Raw genomic sequence first — 19,889 nt, 5'->3', positions numbered from 1 at the left:
AGTAGTATTCAGCTGGTCATGTGATTCTAACATGGCAGCCCCCATGTGCGGACCCTCTCCATGTAGAATAAAACAGCTTTTATAAGTTTACTGATATGACTGGAGTCTTCATTTTAATGTGAGTGGACATGATTTCCTAAATATACTGCAAAATTACAATTCATGTCTTTAGGAATTATACTTAATATTACTGAATGCACCTTTAAAGTGTTTCCATCTGACATAATCACTGTACCATGGTACCGCCACAGTACTTTTTGTGAGGGTACAGAAACTACAGAACATGTTTTAGTTAAAACATGAAACACAAATCATGTAAATAGTATGACATCTACTGTATACTTACATAATGTTGGGCATTTTTTATTTGCTCACATTGCATCTTTATTTTAATATATACTGTGATATATTATTATTATTATTGCTTGTGTGAGAGACTGCATTCAGGCTAGAAGCAGATGTACAGGCATTGTTCCCCAATGGCCACTAGGGGGCAGCAGCACCAAATAGACTCTGCTTAGTCTTATATGCTGCTACATCACATATGAGTGTCAAGTTGACTGTTTCCTTAAAGGAATAGTTCACCCAAAAATGAAAATTCTCTCATTTACTCACCCTTATGCCATCCCAGATGTGTATGACTTTCTTTCTTCTGCTGAACACAAACAAAGATTTGTAGAAGAATATCTCAGCTCTGTAGGTCCATGCAATGCAAGTGAATGGTGGCCTGAACTTTGAAGGTACAAAAAGCGCATAAAAGCAGCATAGAAGTAATCCATAAGACTCCAGTGGTTAAATCCATGTCTTCAAAAGCGATATGATAGGTGTGGGTGAGAAACAGATCAATATTTAAGTCCTTTTTTACTATAAATTCTTCTCCCTAGAATCATTCCAACCAGGGATCCCCAATTTTATATTTTCTTGGTAACACTTTAAAATATCATTTATTAAAAACATTGACTAAAATTTCGACATTCCCTGGCTTTAGATGAATGACTATGTCACCAAATACCAGGATCTGCCACTGACTAGAGGGAAAAACAATATTTAATGTGAGGAACTTCAAAGTTTTTGATTACATTGTAAGAGGAGGATTCAAGGTGAAATAACCTAAAATAATCTAACATTAAGATGACATAATTACAGATTTTGGGGGGGCTGAGAGATAAAATAATCGCCTATGAGTGGCACTAATTACAGTTGTGCTCAAAAGTTTGCATACCCTGGCAGAAACTGTGAAATTTTGGCATTGATTTTGAAAATATGACTGATCATGCAACAAAAAAAAAAAGTATTTTATTTAAGAATAGTGATCATATGAAGCTATTTATCATCACATAGTTGTTTGGCTCCTTTTTAAATCATAATGATAACAGAAATCACCCAAATGGCCCTGATCAAAAGTTTACATACCCTTGAATGTTTGGTCTTGTTACAGACACACAAGGTGACACACACAGGTTTAAATGGCAAATAAAGTTTAATTTCCCACACCTGTGGCTTTTTAAATTGCAGTTAGTGTCTGTGTATAAATAGTCAATGAGTTTGTTAGCTCTCACGTGGATGCACTGAGCAGGCTAGATACTGAGCCATGGGGAGCAGAAAAGACCTGCGTAACAAGGTAATGGAACTTTATAAAGATGGGAAAGGATGTAAAAAGATATCCAAAGCCTTGAAAATGCCAGTCAGTACTGTTCAATCACTTATTAAGGAAGTGGAAAATTCAGGGATCTCTTGATACCAAGCCAAGGTCAGGTAGACCAAGAAAGATTTCAGCCACAAATGCCAGAAGAATTGTTCAGGATACAAAGAAAAACCCACAGGTAACCTCAGGAGAAATACAGGCTGCTCTGGAAAAAGACGGTGTGGTTGTTTCAAGGAGCACAATACGACAATACTTGAACAAAAATGAGCTGCATGGTCGAGTTGCCAGAAAGAAGCCTTTACTGCGCCAATGCCACAAATGACAACACCTTGACACACCTCACAGCTTCTGGCACACTGTAATTTGGAGTGACGAGACCAAAATAGAGCTTTATGGTCACAACCATAAGCGCTATGTTTGGAGAGGGGTCAACAAGGCCTATAGTGAAAAGAATACCATCCCCACTGTGAAGCATTGTGGTGGCTCACTGATGTTCTGGGGGGGTGTGAGCTCTAAAGGCACGGGGAATCTTGTGAAAATTGATGGCAAGATGAATGCAGCATGTTATCAGAAAATACTGGCAGACAATTTGCATTCTTCTGCACGAAAGATGTGCATGGGACGCTCTTGGACTTTCCAGTACGACACTGACCCTAAGCACAAGGCCAAGTTGACCCTCCAGTGGTTACAGCAGAAAAAGGTGAAGGTTCTGGAGTGGCCATCACACTCTCCTGACCTTAATATCATCGAGCCACTCTGGGGAGATCTCAAACGTGCGGTTCATGCAAGATGACCAAAGACTTTGCATGACCTGGAGGCATTTTGCCAAGACGAATGGGCAGCTATACCACCTGCAAGAATGTGGGGCCTCATAGACAACTATTACAAAAGACTGCACGCTGTCATTGATGCTAAAGGGGACAATACACAGTATTAAGAACTAAGGGTATGCAGACTTTTGAACAGGGGTCATTTCATTTTTTCTTTGTTGCCATGTTTTGTTTTATGATTGTGCCATTCTGTTATAACCTACAGCTGAATATGAATCCCATAAGAAATAAAAGAAATGTGTTTTGCCTGCTCACTCATGTTTTCTTTAAAAATGGTACATACCAATTCTCCAAGGGTATGCAAACTTCTGAGCACAACTGTAAATGTAAAAGGACCATTTGAAATCTAAGACGCTTGTACACTTCTAATCAAAAGGTGTTTATTGGTAAGTAAGGTCATCCCATGTGACAGGTGTTTGATAGTTTCAGGTGATCTGAAACACATGATCTGGAAAGGTTGCTTCAGTCATTACAGTAAAGCAGGGACAAAGTATGACAGGCACGTGGACGTGGTAAAAATATTCCTTCTGTCCTTGTCAGGAATAACAGAATGGTTAACTGGAGCAGCCTGTTCAAACTTTCCTTCAAGCTTTTCTCGAAGTATTATCACTAAACTGTGGTCACTATTCAAAACAGTCTCTCGTGAGCAAAACTAATAGAAGAGACAAGACAGCTGATGTTTCTTTAAATATAGATGTGAAACATCTATATTTTATTAACTGAATCTCTTAAATTAAGCATTGTGACAACTGTCACATCACATTTTTCAATACACAAGTATTTACAACAAAAATGTGCCAACCCAAGCGAAACAGCAAGGATTACAAAAATAATGGGGTGGGTGTGTTGTGATAGCAAATGCTCACTGTATATATATATTTATATATATATAAAAAGCATTTACAGGAATGCATTACACAATATGCTGGGAAAAGTCCAATTCTAGAACAGTAGTTAAATTAATTTCATTCCTACTAGAATTAAGTCTCATAAATATTTGAACATGCCAATCTGTATCCAAAGTCAGCGAATTACACAAAAGCAAATCACTTGTGGACACAATGGACATCTGACAAATTTCAGTGTTTCTAAAAAATAAAAAGATTACAGGATGCATAGTTGAAAGTCAAACTTTCAAAACAACATTTACATGAAATAAATATTGCATTATGAATATTTTTCAAATAAGGCAGTGGGTACATCATTCTCTTTTGCATTAACAAAATCAAACAATCAGGATTTTCATGGGCCCTTTTAGTAAACATATACACTGTGTAAGTAGTTGGAGTTCGTGTGACGTTAGTAGTTAAAATTCACTCTGACCTTTGGGAATTTCCAAGAAAATGTCACAGAGCTTTCAGTACAAAGTGTCCTGACAACATTCCTTAAGTTACAGCCCAATACTTGACAAACAATGCAGACAGAAACCAAAAGCCAACTTGCTAATAGCTTTCAGGAATCTATCTAGTGAACTGATTCATTTATAGCAAACAGGATCAACAGGAATGCTCCTCTTCTTTGAGAGAGAAAGTGTGTGTGTTGATAAAAAGGAACATGTCCACGTGAACCTGAATTATTGTTAGGCCAGAACTGCCATCAAAGGACTGGAAACCATATCCAAAGACTTTTTGTGTCGCCCCTTAGAACAGGGAGAGAATATCACTGTACAATGAAAACCTGTAAAACCAGGTATCATCGTATTCTAATGCATGACTGTAAGTCTACCCATTATCATTTCTTAAGTCAGTTAGAGCTTAAAAAACAAAACAAACAAACAAAAAGAACACAGATTACTGCTTCTGAAACTTCGCGAACCACTGAGCGCAAAAATAAATTAGTATGCGGCTGAGAAAATAAATAATCAGCAATAAATAAGAAAACTTCCACGGTTGTATGACGTTTTCATTCAGGAAGTAAAACCGCAGCAATCCAGGGCTATATTTTGCGATCCAAAGTCCACATGAAACAAAACGATGCATGGGAATCTAATAAATTAGGAAGTCCAGAAGGCAGTAACTAGAGTTCAAAAAGTCCAGTGTAACATAAAACAGTGTGTATGAAATTCAAAGGCTTGGCTTAATATTGCTTTCTCCTTGCAAATCTCCAATGTCCTCTGAGTTCTCCATCATCCAAGTATGAAGAAGGATCTGCTCGATGGTTGGTCGATCCTCTGGTCTGTATGCGAGGCACCAGCGAATCAGAGACTGGCATTCTGGAACAAAACAGAATAAACATTAGTACCAAATATCAATCAAAACTACATCTCTTTAGAATATTATACAGTTAATGTGTATTAGACCTGGTTTGTGTATTATGGAAGTCAGTTTTGATTTCATGTTGACTTTTGTGTGTTCTGTAACTCACCTTTGGAGATGCGTTTAGTGAAACCTGGAGTGGCTTGAATGATGTCCTCGTCCCGCTCAAAGGGAATGTCGCCACACACCATGTCGAATAGAAGTACGCCCAGCGACCAAACAGTAAGCGGATGTGCGTTGTAACGCTGGTTGAGGATCCACTCTGGAGGACTGTAAACTCTGGTACCTAGAAATAGGGGTCACAGGTTGTTAGAAACACATTCACACTCATGTTGTACTTATGCATATACAATTACTACCAAAGAGCTGCCTTACCTTCAAAGTCAGTGTAAATGGAGTCCTTTAAAAGAGCCCCAGATCCAAAATCAATGATTTTGATGTCTCCAGTGCGGGTGTCTACCAGGATGTTCTCATCCTTGATGTCCCGGTGCACAATTCCCCTGGAGTGGCAGAACTGGAGGGCTTTGATGACCTGTTTGAGGAACCTGGAAAACAACAAGATTCTAATTAGTATTCTACTTCACTAATTTACATAGTTCCAACACTTTTTGATGTTCCTGTCGTTTGTGACTGCTGGATTTTGAAAACCCATTTATTTTCAGATTGATTTTTACTTTACACAAGAGCAATGAAATATTTTAGAGCAGATCATAACCAGAAAAATGTGTATACACATCTTTCAGGGATGCAAACTCATAAGAGGTGATTGCAGGTGTTCTAGATATATATTTTTAGTTGACTTTAAAGCTATTTTGTTGCATTTAAAATGTTTAAGCTTAAAGTAACCCTTTCAAGGAAAATGTAGAAAATGTTATCAGACAATTTAGGGAAATTGCGTTAAAAAAAAAGGTGACTTTAGCTGAAAGGTGTGAAGTTTGCATCCCTGCACTATAGAGTTTTCCAGTCAAATGTAAAATGATCTTAGATATTCCAGATACGTATTTCATGCCCATTTGAACCCTGAAATTAGTATGTCAAATTTGCAATGAAATAGTATACCAAGCATCTTTTTTCTCACCTCTGTGCAATGGGCTCCTCCAGGGCCCCACGTTCAGTGATGAAGTCGAACAGATCCTGGCAGTGTTGCGGTTTCTCAAACACAATGAGGTACCCCTGACCCTGGACTTCAAACCAGTCCAGCATCCTGATGATGCCTTGGTGACCGGGTACTGACCCCGATCCACCACCCAAAGACAGCAGTAGAGCAATCTCCATCGGAACCATGTTTGCTTCACCAGACTGGGGGGGGGGGGGGGGGCACATAAGAAAATGATCCTTTTTGAGATTTTGATTGTAGTTTTATTCCACAGTAAAATATTAACTCAGACTGAGGATGACCTTTTGTAATTGATCATTCCTATGAAAAATGAACAATATGCCATTTAAGGGGTTCTCCCAGTTTGTTTTTTTATTTAAAAAAAAAAAAAAAAAAAAAAGGGAGGGGGAGGGGGGATACAATTGTGTGTGCTACATTTTTATTAAGGTCTAAAAATTATTTTGCAACCTTGTTTACCAGATCTATTGCTATCAAAATGGTATTTTTGACACATTTAGGAAAGATCCACCGAGTTCCCCTTGTGTGCTGGTTTGAAAAATCCGAAGCGTCATCAACACTACGTCACTTTCAGTATTCGACGCTGCAGTTCCGGTAAAGATCAAAACAATCGGTAGAGGGCGCTATTATCCCTGTTTCAATCCATTCACTATTTCTTTACCTACGATAATGCGCCAAAGAATTCACGTTGTTTTTATTACAATTTCTTACTTGGAAGACTATGATAATAACGGAATAATTGCATTTCTATCAAATAATACTCACCAGTCTGGCCCACTGTTGAACTCTGTCACGGGATATTTGTTTAATGGCCACCTAAAATGATAATGCAAATGTCGGCTCTGTAAGTTACAACGTTTTCATTGTGCTTTAGTCTTATTTTCTTTAATAGTTGTATATAATGCATTACCTGTTGTCCGTCTGAAATGCGATGTCCGCCGAAAACGGAGCCGAAACCTCCACTGCCCAGAAGCGCTCCATACTTGTACTGTTTTTCAAATGGCTCTTTAACTAAAAATATAGAAATAACACTCACACTTAAGGAAATCAAGGATTCATTTCAATTTCGTTCAGGGTTATGCATCTGCAGTATTATATTATATTATAACATTGGACAGAAAGCGCTCTTCATTTTGTTGTTATGATTTGAATTGGTACACAATTAAATTTATATACGTTTTAAAATAATTTCAACCATTTCCACACTAATAAATATGTATAAAATGTGTTTTGGTTCAAGTATTAATCTGAAGGATCTTACCATTTTTCGCTTTCACGTCTTCCAAATGATCTAATCGCAGGTCAACAATACGTTTGTCCAACATTTTCAACAAAAAAAAAAAAGAAAGGAATTACAACTGCAAATACAACGAAATAATAATTTCAGCCGGCACAGTAAACTGCCTCAGAATACGTCCATGTTTATCTGTGACTGTTCGCCGTTTTCAGTGAGCGTCTGCGCAATCTCTCCCTCTTCAAGCACACTCGCACACTGACTGACTAAGTTCAAAGTTTGTTGATGTTTTAAGTTCACATGTGTAAACACGCCCACTCTTACGAATCTACCCAATCGCGGCCAACACGCTTGCAGTGTTTTGAACAGAAAGCCAATCAGAGAGCTGAAACGTTTAAACATATGAATATTAATTAGCTGTGGTTAAAATTCTAAGAATATTTGCCGCTCTTACAACGTCCCTGAAAGAGCGCGCGCGCGCAATGTCAGCAATGCTCGTAGGGTTTTTTTTTTCAGCAAGCGTGCATTTAGAATTCACCCATGCACAATAATATTTACAGATGTGTGCTTGAAATGCCAGTCATTTAACAGCATAATGCGTAGGTGGTCATTTGCACATATAATACAGGGGTTATTTTATATCAGTTTTAAGAACATGAGTCACCCTCCAGTATGCAGCGCGCGGGGCAGGCCCAGATAACGTACAGACCAAAATCGAATGTGGTTTTGATCTCTGAGTAATGTTATACCAAGAAAAACGGAACTTTAAATAGCTAATAGATGGGGTTAGATAATTCTTTATATCAAGAATTGACTAACCAGAATTTAGTGTCTAATAGATCTTTTAAGACAGGAAACTGGGTGCACAGTTCGGCATTGCATGCAAGTTGCAAAGCCTTACCACTCACACTACCAGTCAAAACTCGTTCTTTATTATTACTATTTTCCACATTTTAGCTTAATAGTAAAGTCATCAAAACTATTAAATGACACAAATGGAAGTATGGGAATGATGTAGTGGCCAGCAAATGTTTAACAAGTCAAAACTTTCTTGTATTTTGTAAGAAACTTGACCCGGCTCCTTTCATGTAGTCACCCTTTCCCTAAATTACAGCTCTGTCTGCTGCAGGCTTTGGGCATTTTCTCAACCAATACTCTGGCACAATTTATAATCGCATAAGCCTTTAGTTTAAAAGGTTTCAATCAAGTGTGTCCAAACTTTTAGCTTGTAGAGTTTATGTAATCTTCAACATTACATATTGTTTGTGATATGCATGGCACAGAAAATACAGCAAGACAGACTGACATTTCTTCAGAAAGTTCTCCTTTTTTTATTCCAAGAAAAAAAAAAAAAAGAGCATTTTCATCCCAAACAATAAAATAAAATAAAACAAGATTATATTAATCAATTATTATGAGGATAAAGTATGACATTTTTTTTTCAATAATTTTCAATTTCCTGTGTATTCTATAATGATATCAGTCGTGTTTATTTTCACATGCACCTAAAGAAGTCCAATGGCGGTGTGAATGGCGTAAGAAATAAAGGAGTGGTTAGGCGATTATCACGACAACGGGCCATTTTGACTGGATGGCTCGGGCTAGTGATGCATGGATAGAGGGATGGGTGTTCGAAGGGAGAAGGAAAGGGTGGATTGCATGATGATGGAGAGAATGTGATTGGTTTGATCCCCATGTATCTGCCTCCTTGCAGATTGTGCCTTCAAACCCTCCTTTATCAACTGCTGTCCGGGGAGGGTTCTCTATGTGTGGCATTTTTCTTCATGCTATCGAGGTATTCCTGTTGTGACACAGCCAAGACTGAGGCCAATATCTCATCATCTTCCCAGTCTGTTAAACCTATTGCAACACAAGAGAAACACAACACATGATATAACAATTCACCCAAAAAATGAACATTAGGTTATCATTTACTCACCCTCGTGTTGTTTCAAGCATGTATGACTTTATTCCGTGGAACTCAAAAGGAGACGTTAGGCAGAATATTAGACTCAGTCACCATTGACTTTCATTGCATTTTTTTCCCCATACAATTAAAATGAATGGGGACTGAGGCTGTCATATGGGTTTGGAGCAACACGATGACGGCTTGTAAACATCCCGGACCTATCCCTATCATATATCCAATACAAAGAGTTCACGTTTGTGTAAAAATCCCATGAGAAGAACTAAGAATATGAGCCATCCACTCCCTGTTTCCACCTTCTTAACTTCTTAACCAAAACAAACAGATGACAGCATTAGCTGGGGTGTGCCGATACTCAACTGCAATCAAGTGTATTTAACTGTGCATAATGACTGTACATGTAGCTTTCTGGATGGATCTGATGCATTTCACACAGCTGTACCCTGAATCACACACATCACATAGAACAGAGAGCCACGATTAACTTGATTTCTGGGCCCTATAGTGACTCAGCCAGGCAAGTAGTCGAGCACAAAACTACTTCCTCACCAAACGCAGTAGGGGACATCTCTTGCATAATGGCCCGGTAGCCCAATGCTGGATACAGAGACACCAGAGAGGATGAGGTGGGCCTGTCTGGTCCAACACAAGCCTGGTTACTGGGACCTGGCAAGCAAGATAGAGTACTACATGTATATCTTTCAGTTGGAAGTAGAAAGTTTGGTGAAGTTCAGAGATTTTTTTTTTTTTTTAATCTATTCGGCTTCCACTGCAGAGAGTTTATGGGTGAACTCTGAATGAATTGGTGAAATATTTAGCATAAAGAGAACAAAGCATATTTTGAAGACTTAAGATTGATTATGAAAACAAAGAAAATTAATTGTCGTTGTAGCACTTCTAGTGTTCATTTCACCAGGAAACTGCCACGATATGTTCAACAAGGCACAAAAAAATCATTTTTAAAAAATTGTTCAAATAAGGTTGCGATTTTATTTGTGTTGCAACAGTATTTTCATGACAGTTAAACACATTTTTCCCCACAAATTGTCATTATCATAAAGTATATAGACGTTTACTTTTGAGTTTTTTGTATTTCCTATTATTCTTAATAATGATTCTCATTAGATTCCCATTACTGTAATACAGTAATATTACAACAATATAAAACAATAACAATAAAGAATATTTTAATTAGTACTGTCCATCAATTATAATTTTTAATCGCATCATTTTTCATAGTTAAATTGCTTAATCACAGATTTTCAAAGTGCTGAAATTTGACTGTATACTTATTTTCTTGTCAAACTGCATTTCCTTTTTAGGAAAGAAAACAAAACAATATAATGAACAATATAAGTGCTAAAACAACAACTACTTTTATTCCCTTTCACACAAACCAAGGGTAAAACAGCAGATTCTCAGTTCATAAACACTTGCTTTTCGCCCTGTTCCTAACACAATGCTACCTTATGACATCTAAACACTTTTACTTTTTGTAAGACGAGTCATTTTAACGTTTGCATTGCATAATCAACTACATTTACAAGCTTGTTCAAAGTGCAATCAAATTGCGCAGTTGCTTAACTGATACAGCGTTGCACCGGGGGTATGAGTCCTGAAGAGCATGCGAGTCGACACGTGAGCCAGAAGTTTCAATGAAGCACCACATTTTTTTTCATCTCATATTTGCTTTAAGACACTATCGGTTAGGTTTAAGGTTTAGGGTAGGGAGGTAGGTAAGTTTTGTAAACTTAAAACTGGATAGTGCATTAACCATAAAAACCTCATTTGTTTGGAAGAAAATTTAACTCCCTTTCTTTAAGCAAAAAATATTTTCTAAATTCTTTCTATTGATTTTGTGGTGAAATATGAACAAGATATTTTCTTGACAGTAGAGTTCAAATACAGTGGCAAGAAAAAGTATATGAACCCTTTGGAATTACTTACATTTATCTAAAAATGTGTCTTAAAATGTTACAATGATCAACAAACACAATCGGTTTTAACTAATAACACACATTATTGTATTATTCTTGTACATATTTAATACATCATTCAAACATTCGCAGTGTAGTTTGGACAAAGTATGTGAACCCCTAGGCTACTGACGTCAACAAAAGCTAATTAGAGCCAGGAGTTGGCAAACCTGGCATCCAAATAATGAAACAAGATTGTAGATGTAGGTTAGAGCTACTTTGACTTATAAAAAGCACTCAAATATTTTGAGTTTGCTCTTCACATGAAACATCTGCTGATGTGGACCATGCCTCGCAAATAAGTGATCTAAGAAGACCTACGATCAAGAACTGTTGCTTTGCATAAAGCTGGAAAGGGTTACAAAGTTATCTCGAAGAGCTCAGATATTCATCAGTCCACAGTTAGGCAAATTGTCTATAAATGGAGATGATTTAGTACTGTGGCTACTCTCCCTAGAAGTGGTCATCCAGCCAAGATGACTCAATGAGTTAAAAAAACAAAACATAGAGTGACAGCTAAAGACTTAAAGGAATCATTGGAACTGTTTCACATCTCTGTTCATGAGTCTACTATACAGAAAACATTAAACTGGCATGCCGCTGTTTTCCAACAAAAACATTGCTGCGCTCCTGAAGTTTCCCAAAGACCACCATGACATACCACAACGCTACTGGAAAAATGTTTAGAAGACTGATGAATCTAACGTTGATTTATTTGGGAAGAACACGCAGCACTATGTATGGTGTAAAAAGGGCATCACTACAGAATGGCTTCTAAAAAAGAAAATCTAACTTTTGGAGTGGCCCAGTCAGAGCCCATACCTTAACCCAATAGAGATGCTGAGGAATGACCTCAAAAGATCCATTCAAACCAGGCATACTAAGAATATGGCTGAATTGAAGCAGTTCTGAAATGAAGAATGGTCCAAAATTCCTTCTGAACGTTGTGCAGGTGTAATCCGCAACTACCGGAAACACTTGGTTGAGGTTATTGCTGCCAAAGGAGGATCGAACAGTTATTAAATTCAAGGGTTCACTTACTTTTTCCACAGCACTGTGAATGTTTAAAGGGATGTGTTTAATAAAGACATGAAAGATTATAATTGTTAGTGTGTTGTTAGCTTAAGCACATTGTGTTCGTCAATACTTGTGACTTTGATGAAGATGAGATCACATTTTATGACCAATTTATGCAGAAAACCAGCTAATTCCAAAGGGTCCACATACTTTTTCTTGCCACTGTATCTGTGAACGCCATTTACACTATAAAGTGGCTTGCAGAGGAAATGCATCATACAGTTACACACTGATAGTTGTAATTGCATTGATAACAGACCTGGTGCACATGGCGATGGGGGTTTGGATAGTGCAAGGGCCGCTCCCGCCGGGGAGGGGGGTTTAGCGGGTGTGTCCGAGTGCGAGGGATCAGGAATCTCCGGAGAGGGGGCGGAGCTTCGTTGCCGCGGGGACCGGGCATTCCATTCTTCCAAACCACTGGAAGCTGCAGCAGTGGCAGAGCTGCACGTAGCGCTGGCTTTACGAGGCTGGCGGAGTAAGAAAAGTAAACAAAACGCGTTCATTCACTAATAACAAGCGATCTGGCTCCATAATCAAACTCTTACAACTTTCGCTTCGGAGCTTGTCATTTGAAGTAGTAAATATGCTTTCGTAACCACTTTTTATACAATACCAATACCAGTCAAAAAAATTGGACTCAATTAACGGTGTCCAAACTTTTGACTGGTAATGCAAGTTTACATAGTTTTTTGTATTTAATATAAAAATATTCGATTCAGAAGCACAATTCAAGTTTATTTTTTATCAGTTTCTATATGACAGGCTGCTGTTAAGCTCAAAGACTGATTTATAAGAAGGGCTGTTGTTTCTCTGAAAAGGGGTCTTCTTCACAGTTGGTTTAAGTGTGAAAACGCAAACCACACAGTTTGCACAATTTGATACTATTGGTAAAATATGTGTGACATTTGGAAGCAATAACCTAAGCAGTTTGAACACATATGATGGATTTTTTATTGTATGGACCGTCAATTTATTTTCATTCTTTTAAAAGTGTAATTTTCGGGGCTTGGGTAGCTCAGCGAGTAAAGATGCTGACTTCCACCCCTGGAGTCGCGAGTTTGAATCCAGGGTGTGCTGAGTGACTCCAGCCAGGTCTCCTAAGCAACCAAATTGGCCCGGTTGCTAGGGAGGGTAGAGTCACATGGGGTTCTCGCTCTCGGTGGTGAGTTGTGCGTGGATGTCGCGGTGAATAGCGTGAAGCCTCCACATGCGCTATGTCTCCGCGGTAACACGCTCAACAAGCCACGTGATTAGATGCACCGATTGAAGGTCTCAGACGCGGAGGCAACTGAGATTCGTCCTCCGCCACCCAGATTGAGGCGAGTCACTACGCCACCATGAGAACACCACGAGAGCGCATTGGGAATTGGGCATTCCAAATAAAAAAAAAAAAAAGAAAAAAAGTGTAATTTTCTCTCTGTTAAAATACTTTCTCCTATCCCAGCTTAATATGCAAAGACAAGACAACCATAAGTAAGCCATTCATAGGCTGATTCCCTCAAAAAGTGTAAACACTGTGTCACTGTGGTGCTTTCAAAACATTGCTCTGTTTGTTTGAGCATCCCGAACAGCCCGACACAGCAACATTGGCTGAACTATTGGAACGAGTTTGGGGCGGGACTATCTGTTTGACCGTTCAATGGTAGACAAGGTAATGTTGGGAAACCTGGTTGAAAACAGATGCTAGTGCCGCAGAAATTACACATTTTAGCTTTAACCAAAGCAGCAATCATCACTTATCTCAGGCGGGTTATGCATGACTTTCAGAAATAATAACCTAAGTAGTCTTAAAGGAATATTCCAGGTTCAATACAAGTTTATCTCAATCGACAGCATTTGCGGCATAATGTTGATTACCACAAAAAATAATTTCGACACATCCCTATTTTTCTTACAGTTAGAGTAAGGCACTTAAAGTGAAAGTGAATGGGGACAAGTCAGCTATTTTATCACACTAAAATCATGTTAACACACATATTGTTTACTTCTTGTGGCTTTACTTTTGAAACAGTGAGTATTTTAATGTTTACAGATTGGCGCCATTCACTTCCATTGTAAGTGCCTCACGGTAACCCAGATTTTTGCTTTTTTTCAAAGAGGGACAAGTCCAGATACATTTTTGTGGTAATAACATCATACCATAAATGCTGTCGATTGAGCTTTACTTGTACTAAATCCGGAATACTCCTTTAATGACGCCTAAGGTTTTCGTGAGGTAATTATGACACATCAACTAATTGACACCTACTAACAATCTTATTTTGGTATGCAATTTTTTTCATTCTCTTAAGAATTTTAATACAATTTTTGACTGTACGATGCATATTGTTAGGTAGTTCAGAGGATAAGCATTTAAAACGTTGGTCAAAATAACATCTGCTGGTGTTTTCATACCTGTCGCGCCTGTTTCTCTTGGTCTCGAAGCCACTGTAGGTAAGATTCTCTGGCCACTTGCTCTTCTATGGCTTCATTGGTGGCTTCCCAATCTGTGGCCCTCTTCTTGTCCTCCAGCATTTGTTGCTCAATCCAGGATTCCTCTGACGTTTTAATGGCATTTTTCATAAGTGACTGGTCTGCAAACTGCATAGAGAGCAAGACAAAGAGAGAGAGAGTGAGGCAGAGGAGAAAGGCCAAAGTGTCACCCCACAGGTGACAGGTGAGAATGCTTTGTGCTCAAGCACTTGTGTCCTGTGAGAAGAGCAATACATTGTTGAGCAAATTGAGCAATAGATCATTTTTAAGAGACGCTTTCTGAGCGTCTTTGACAGATATTCTACTTGCTCTGTTTCCTACGGGATGTGTTCTAACCTGACAAGATGCGACGATGTTTCGTCTGTCCACAATGAATGTAAAACTGCTGTGCGCTGTGACTCAATTGCAATCAATCAGAACATATTTGCTATTTAATCTACATTAATGTGGAGTGGAACTTTCGGAGTTTGGAAGGTTTGGATGATAACAGTCTAACATCAACATAGCTGTTTGTGCCCTGCTTTGTGTATTTTTCTATTGTTTTTCTCACTGTCTTATTTTCTATCTGTAAGAGATGAAAATGATGTGGAATACAAGTCCTTAGCTCTAGAACAGCATGCCCATGCTCACCCAGACTGTTACACTAAACTAACTGGACATAATATTGGGGAACTCTTGGACGATAAGATCAAGTCCCAGAGTTATACACCATCATCACTTGAGTATTTCATTGTTTGATTTTGGGTTTCCTCACTGTAGCAATAAAATTCACCCTACAGACGTCTGAATTTGCCTATGTTCACACTACAGTTTATTTTTTCTCTCTCACATGTGACACAATAGCTCTGTTCCAAAACCTAGTGATTGTGTAGAGTCTATGTAGAGCATTCCAGATAAGTCATGTTGGCTAGGATGCTGCCATAAAAGGAAGGTGCCTATGCAGGTGGGAGGCAGCTCACTAAGTTTTGGAACAGACCCAATATGTACAGCAAAAATGACACTGAATCTGACATTTACATATTCTGTGTGTGAAAAAAGCTCGGAAGATCATCAGAGACTCCAGCCACCCGAGCCGTGGGCTGCTCTCACTGCTACCATCAGGCAGGCGGTATCGCAGCATCAGGACCCACACCAGCCGACTTCATGACAGCTTCTTCCTCCAAGCAATCAGACTTTGGAACTCTTGATCTCTCACAATCAATATACATCAGCACTGCACTTTATTAATCTTATTATCTCACACTGGACTGTCATAATTAACAACACACTGGCAACTGACTATCAACCGACAGCCTGAATGTCAATACAGTACAATACAACCTACTGTATATTTTATATATACTATATATACTATTTTTATTGTATTGTGTGTATTCTATATTGTGTGTATTGTATGCTGTACATTGTATATTATTATTATTGTGTTGTGTAATTGTGTATATTAGATTATAAATTGTGTTGTGTAAATCTGATGTTTATTGTAAATTGGTATATGTCTCATCACTATCATGACTGCTATGTTGCTCGGAACTGCACCTAAGACTTTCACCCACTGTTGCACTTGAGTATATGGTTGTGTGACAATAAAAGTGATTTGATTTGATTACATATGATTAAATAAATTGGTTACATACCTGATTTTGTACAATATGATTCAGTGTGAACATTCAGGTTGGAATTCATGCAATTTGTATGTCAATCTAACTCATCATTCCTCATAATTGCACACTTTAACCTTAATGGAGGCAAGTCATTAGACCTCATAAATACATTTGAGTGCCTTATATGATTAAAGCATTGACTCCTAGTATATCAATCCAATCTTAAAACTTACCCGATTGCTTTAGTTTTGTGTTTTGTTTTATTATTAATATTCTTTTGAAATATGTTTATAATGTGTACACTTTATTCTTTTTTTATTTTATATACCTTGTTTTTTCCTATGTAAAGCGACTTGAGAAGGTATCTTTAGTCACAATATAAAAATACATTTATATTATTATTATTATAAATAAAACATTTATTAAAAATACAATTTACATTTTAGTAAAATATTTTATACTTTAGACTATATAAAGTATAAAATATTTTACGAAAATGTATTATATTAATTATATTTATGCTTATATATTAAGATAATTTTTTTGTTGTGTATATATTTTTTTTAATTTTGTCTTGTTTTTTCCTATGCAAAGTGAATTGAGAAGCTTCCTTTAGTCACAATATAAAAATAAAGCTTATATTATTATAAATACAAAATAAATTAAAAAACAGTTTACATTTTAATAAAATATTTGATACTTTTGTTATTTTGTCTTATTTTTTTCTATGTAAAGCACCTTGAGAAGCTACCATTAAAAGTGCTATGTAAAAAACTATTATCTGTATTATCATCATTATCATAAACATAATTTATTACATTTCAGTAAAATATTTTATACCTTTTATAGACTATATAAAGTCTAAAATATTTTACTCAACCTATTATTGTTTATATTTATACTTGTATATAATAGTTTATATTTATATGTATTTAACTTTAAATAAACTATAAAACATTATAATAAACTATAATAAATCAAATAAAACATACATATCTAAAACATAAAATGCTAATTAAATATATAAAATATAGGGTGTTCAATGCATGCAGGACAGTTTAGGCGTGTCACAAGTTCAGAAAAATTCGTATTAACATTAACAAAAAAAATCCAATTAATCTCAAATTTGAATTCAAACAGATAATCGGAATTGGGCACTTTGCTTTAGAGATACAAACTCTATACTTTTTGGACAATGTTTTGTCTTAACAGCCCACAAATAAAAAGATCTCGGTTTTTCCCACATAGCGCTTCATGTTTGCTTTTTATTGGGTGGTAGTGTAATAAAGGAAAATATGAAAAAGCTATTGATCGATGCTCTGTTTAAAGAGTGATAATGGAAATAATCACATTGGCGTTCCCTTTTAGTCACAAATTAGTCAGAGAGTTCCCAGTACACACTCACTGTGCCTCTATTTTTAATAGGAAGGCAAGATGTGTTTTTGATGCTGCTCTGCTTAAATTATCACAAGATATTTGGCACTTAAACAAAACAGTGTGCTGTTAATAGGGCTCCCCCAAAATTGGGGGACATGTGGAATGTCCCCCCTCTCTCCAGGCAGAGCAGTCTGGGAAACAGGACACTGCTGGTCACACTTTGTCATCTCTTTGTGGCTTTGATGACGATTGTTGCCAAATTCCAACTCTTCTGCAAACACGGATCAGCTGACAAAACTGACTGGTCGCAATTGAATGAGGGGAACCTATTTAACTAGACAATATTTTCAATGGACTTCCCAATTCACAAAACCACAATGATTTTGCTACACATTCCTGGGCAAGTAATATAGAACATTGCAACAAGAAATGTACCAGTAATGTTCTGTAAAATATGTAAACATGTCAAAAACCGCTTGTTCTACTGAACTCATGTACAGGCAATTGGAGGTGCATGCAAAAGAATACACATAGACAATAGTGACATCGAGCGAGGTCAACCAGGGCAAATTAATACATTAAGCACCACAGTCACAAACAATCGCCAGCTAGTCTCACTTAAATGACACTTAAAATAAAGACTTCTTCAGTAATGGCTAGGTCATTTTATGTTACAAGAAGTCTTATTGTGAATCTAGAATTGTTTAATAAAGTAAAAATTTTCTTTATTTGAATGAAATTTTAGTGGTACATTTTAAAAAAGAATTTAAAATGGATTTCATTCTTTAAAAAAAATAAATAAATAATGAAAAATATGTTTTTTCTTTTATGCTTTTTTACTTATAATTCAAAATTCACCCGAAAATTAAAATTCTCTCATTATTTAATCACCCACATGCCATCTCAGATGTATTTGACTTTCTTTCTTCAGCAGCACAGTTGAAGAGAAATATCATAGCTCAGTAGGTCCTTAAAATGCAAGTGGATGGTGATCAAACCTTTGAAGCTCCAAAAAGAACACACAGTCAGCATAAACATCATCCATATGACTCCACTGGTTAAATTAATGTCTTCTAAAGCTAAACGATCGCTTTTGGTGGAAAAAATATCAATATTTAAGTACTTTTTAACTATAAATCATTGCTTCCGCTCAGCAGCAGTATGCACATTCACTAGAGTGTGGAGTTCACACAGTCTGTCTTATAACGTATTCGCATTGGCATGTTCAGACGTAATCTCACGTTTTTCTCTCGGTTGAGGCATCCAGGATGAGCACACAAATGCACCATTGTAAGTAAACAAACAGATACAAATGCAGATCTATACCAAAACCAACTAAGCTTTTATACAGCGTTCCTCCAACTCAGTTGTAAACAGCGCCGCTCTTCCGGGTGTGCTGCACGTGCATCTGTTCTCGCGTGAAAGTGCCAACGCGATTGCATCACATGCGTACTGCTGCTGACAGGAAGCAATGATTTATAGTTAAAAAGTACTTAAATATTGATCTTTTTCACACCAAAAGCAATCGTTTCACTTTAGAAGACATTAATTTAATCAGTGGAGTCTTATGGATGATGTTTATGCTGACTGTGTGTTCTTTTTGGGGCTTCAGTGGTCAGATCACCATCCAACTCATCACTACTGAGCTAAGATATTTTTTCTATTTTTCTTCAAATGTGTTCTTCTGAAGAAAGAAAGTCATACACATCTGGGATGGCATGAGGGTGAGTAAATGATGAGAGAATTTTCATTTTTGGGTGAACTAATCCTTTAAGACCCTATCAAATTAATATCGGAGTTTTTTTAGTTTTTGGTCCATGTCTGTTAGCTTTGAGGTCATCTATATGCTAAAAGTTTACCAAATTAACTTTTAGTAGACAGAAATATTTCAAATTGACAGCTTTTCTATGCCGCAAAAACTAATTAAAAATATTGATGAGTCATCTTGCACTCAGGGGCGTATCTATTTTTGTCCAATAAAATGCTCTCTAGAATAAAAATGTCCCTCCCACTAATACCACGTGTCTCTGACTAGACACAGCTAAAGATAATACGCTATTATTTTAAAAAGGCAGGACCATTCAATATATCCCTCCCTAAATTCCTGTTTTAACCAGGAAATACATCAACACAGGAGCAAAAAATGAGCTTGTCAAGCAATTTCATCGCGTCTTGTAACATTTCATGTTATACAATTTTTTTTGTATTGTTAAGGCAGCTATAGGAACCCACCCCTGGTTTGAAGGCAGGAAGTCCAAGCCCGACTCCAATCGTGGCTTTGTTGGGGTTCACCACAGAGTTGTAGTGAATGTTCCCGTGGTAACTAACTCTGATTGGTTCATCATTATTTTGATGGATGCCATGGAACGTGTTGATTGGTT

The 19,889-nt window shown here is 37.2% G+C and overlaps 2 protein-coding genes across 5 annotated transcripts in view; both read right to left on the bottom strand.

Moving 5' to 3' along the window:
• Positions 1–2,864: 2,864 nt before the first annotated feature.
• Positions 2,865–7,351, bottom strand: LOC127415051 (serine/threonine-protein kinase pim-2-like). Its single transcript, XM_051653538.1, has 7 exons — positions 7,106–7,351; positions 6,755–6,855; positions 6,610–6,660; positions 5,809–6,029; positions 5,106–5,275; positions 4,840–5,016; positions 2,865–4,687 (listed from the first exon to the last, which is right to left on the bottom strand). The coding sequence occupies exons 1-7, from the start codon at positions 7,167–7,169 to the stop codon at positions 4,539–4,541; spliced, it is 933 nt and encodes a 310-aa protein (XP_051509498.1). The 5' UTR covers positions 7,170–7,351; the 3' UTR covers positions 2,865–4,538.
• Positions 7,352–8,111: 760 nt separating this feature from the next.
• LOC127415036 (OTU domain-containing protein 5-A-like) overlaps positions 8,112–19,889 on the bottom strand; it is a 57,310-nt gene continuing 45,532 nt past the window's right edge. Inside the window, exons 5-9 of one of the 4 annotated variants that reach the window (XM_051653511.1) lie at positions 19,741–19,889; positions 14,453–14,638; positions 12,318–12,525; positions 9,555–9,671; positions 8,135–8,938 (exon numbers count right to left, since the gene is read on the bottom strand). In XM_051653511.1, the coding sequence (XP_051509471.1) occupies positions 8,817–8,938; positions 9,555–9,671; positions 12,318–12,525; positions 14,453–14,638; positions 19,741–19,889 (782 nt within the window). In that variant the 3' untranslated portion in view covers positions 8,135–8,816. Of the gene's footprint in view, positions 8,939–9,554; positions 9,672–12,317; positions 12,526–14,452; positions 14,639–19,740 lie in introns of all 4 variants that reach the window. The other 3 variants (XM_051653510.1, XM_051653514.1, XM_051653512.1) reach the window with 3 other exon arrangements.

This window comes from Myxocyprinus asiaticus, chromosome 24 (assembly GCF_019703515.2).
Source record: "Myxocyprinus asiaticus isolate MX2 ecotype Aquarium Trade chromosome 24, UBuf_Myxa_2, whole genome shotgun sequence".
In the NCBI taxonomy this organism is placed as follows: domain Eukaryota; kingdom Metazoa; phylum Chordata; class Actinopteri; order Cypriniformes; family Catostomidae; genus Myxocyprinus; species Myxocyprinus asiaticus.
The sequence above is the reverse complement of the archived record's forward strand: the minus strand, read 5'-3'. Positions and strand labels throughout refer to the sequence as shown.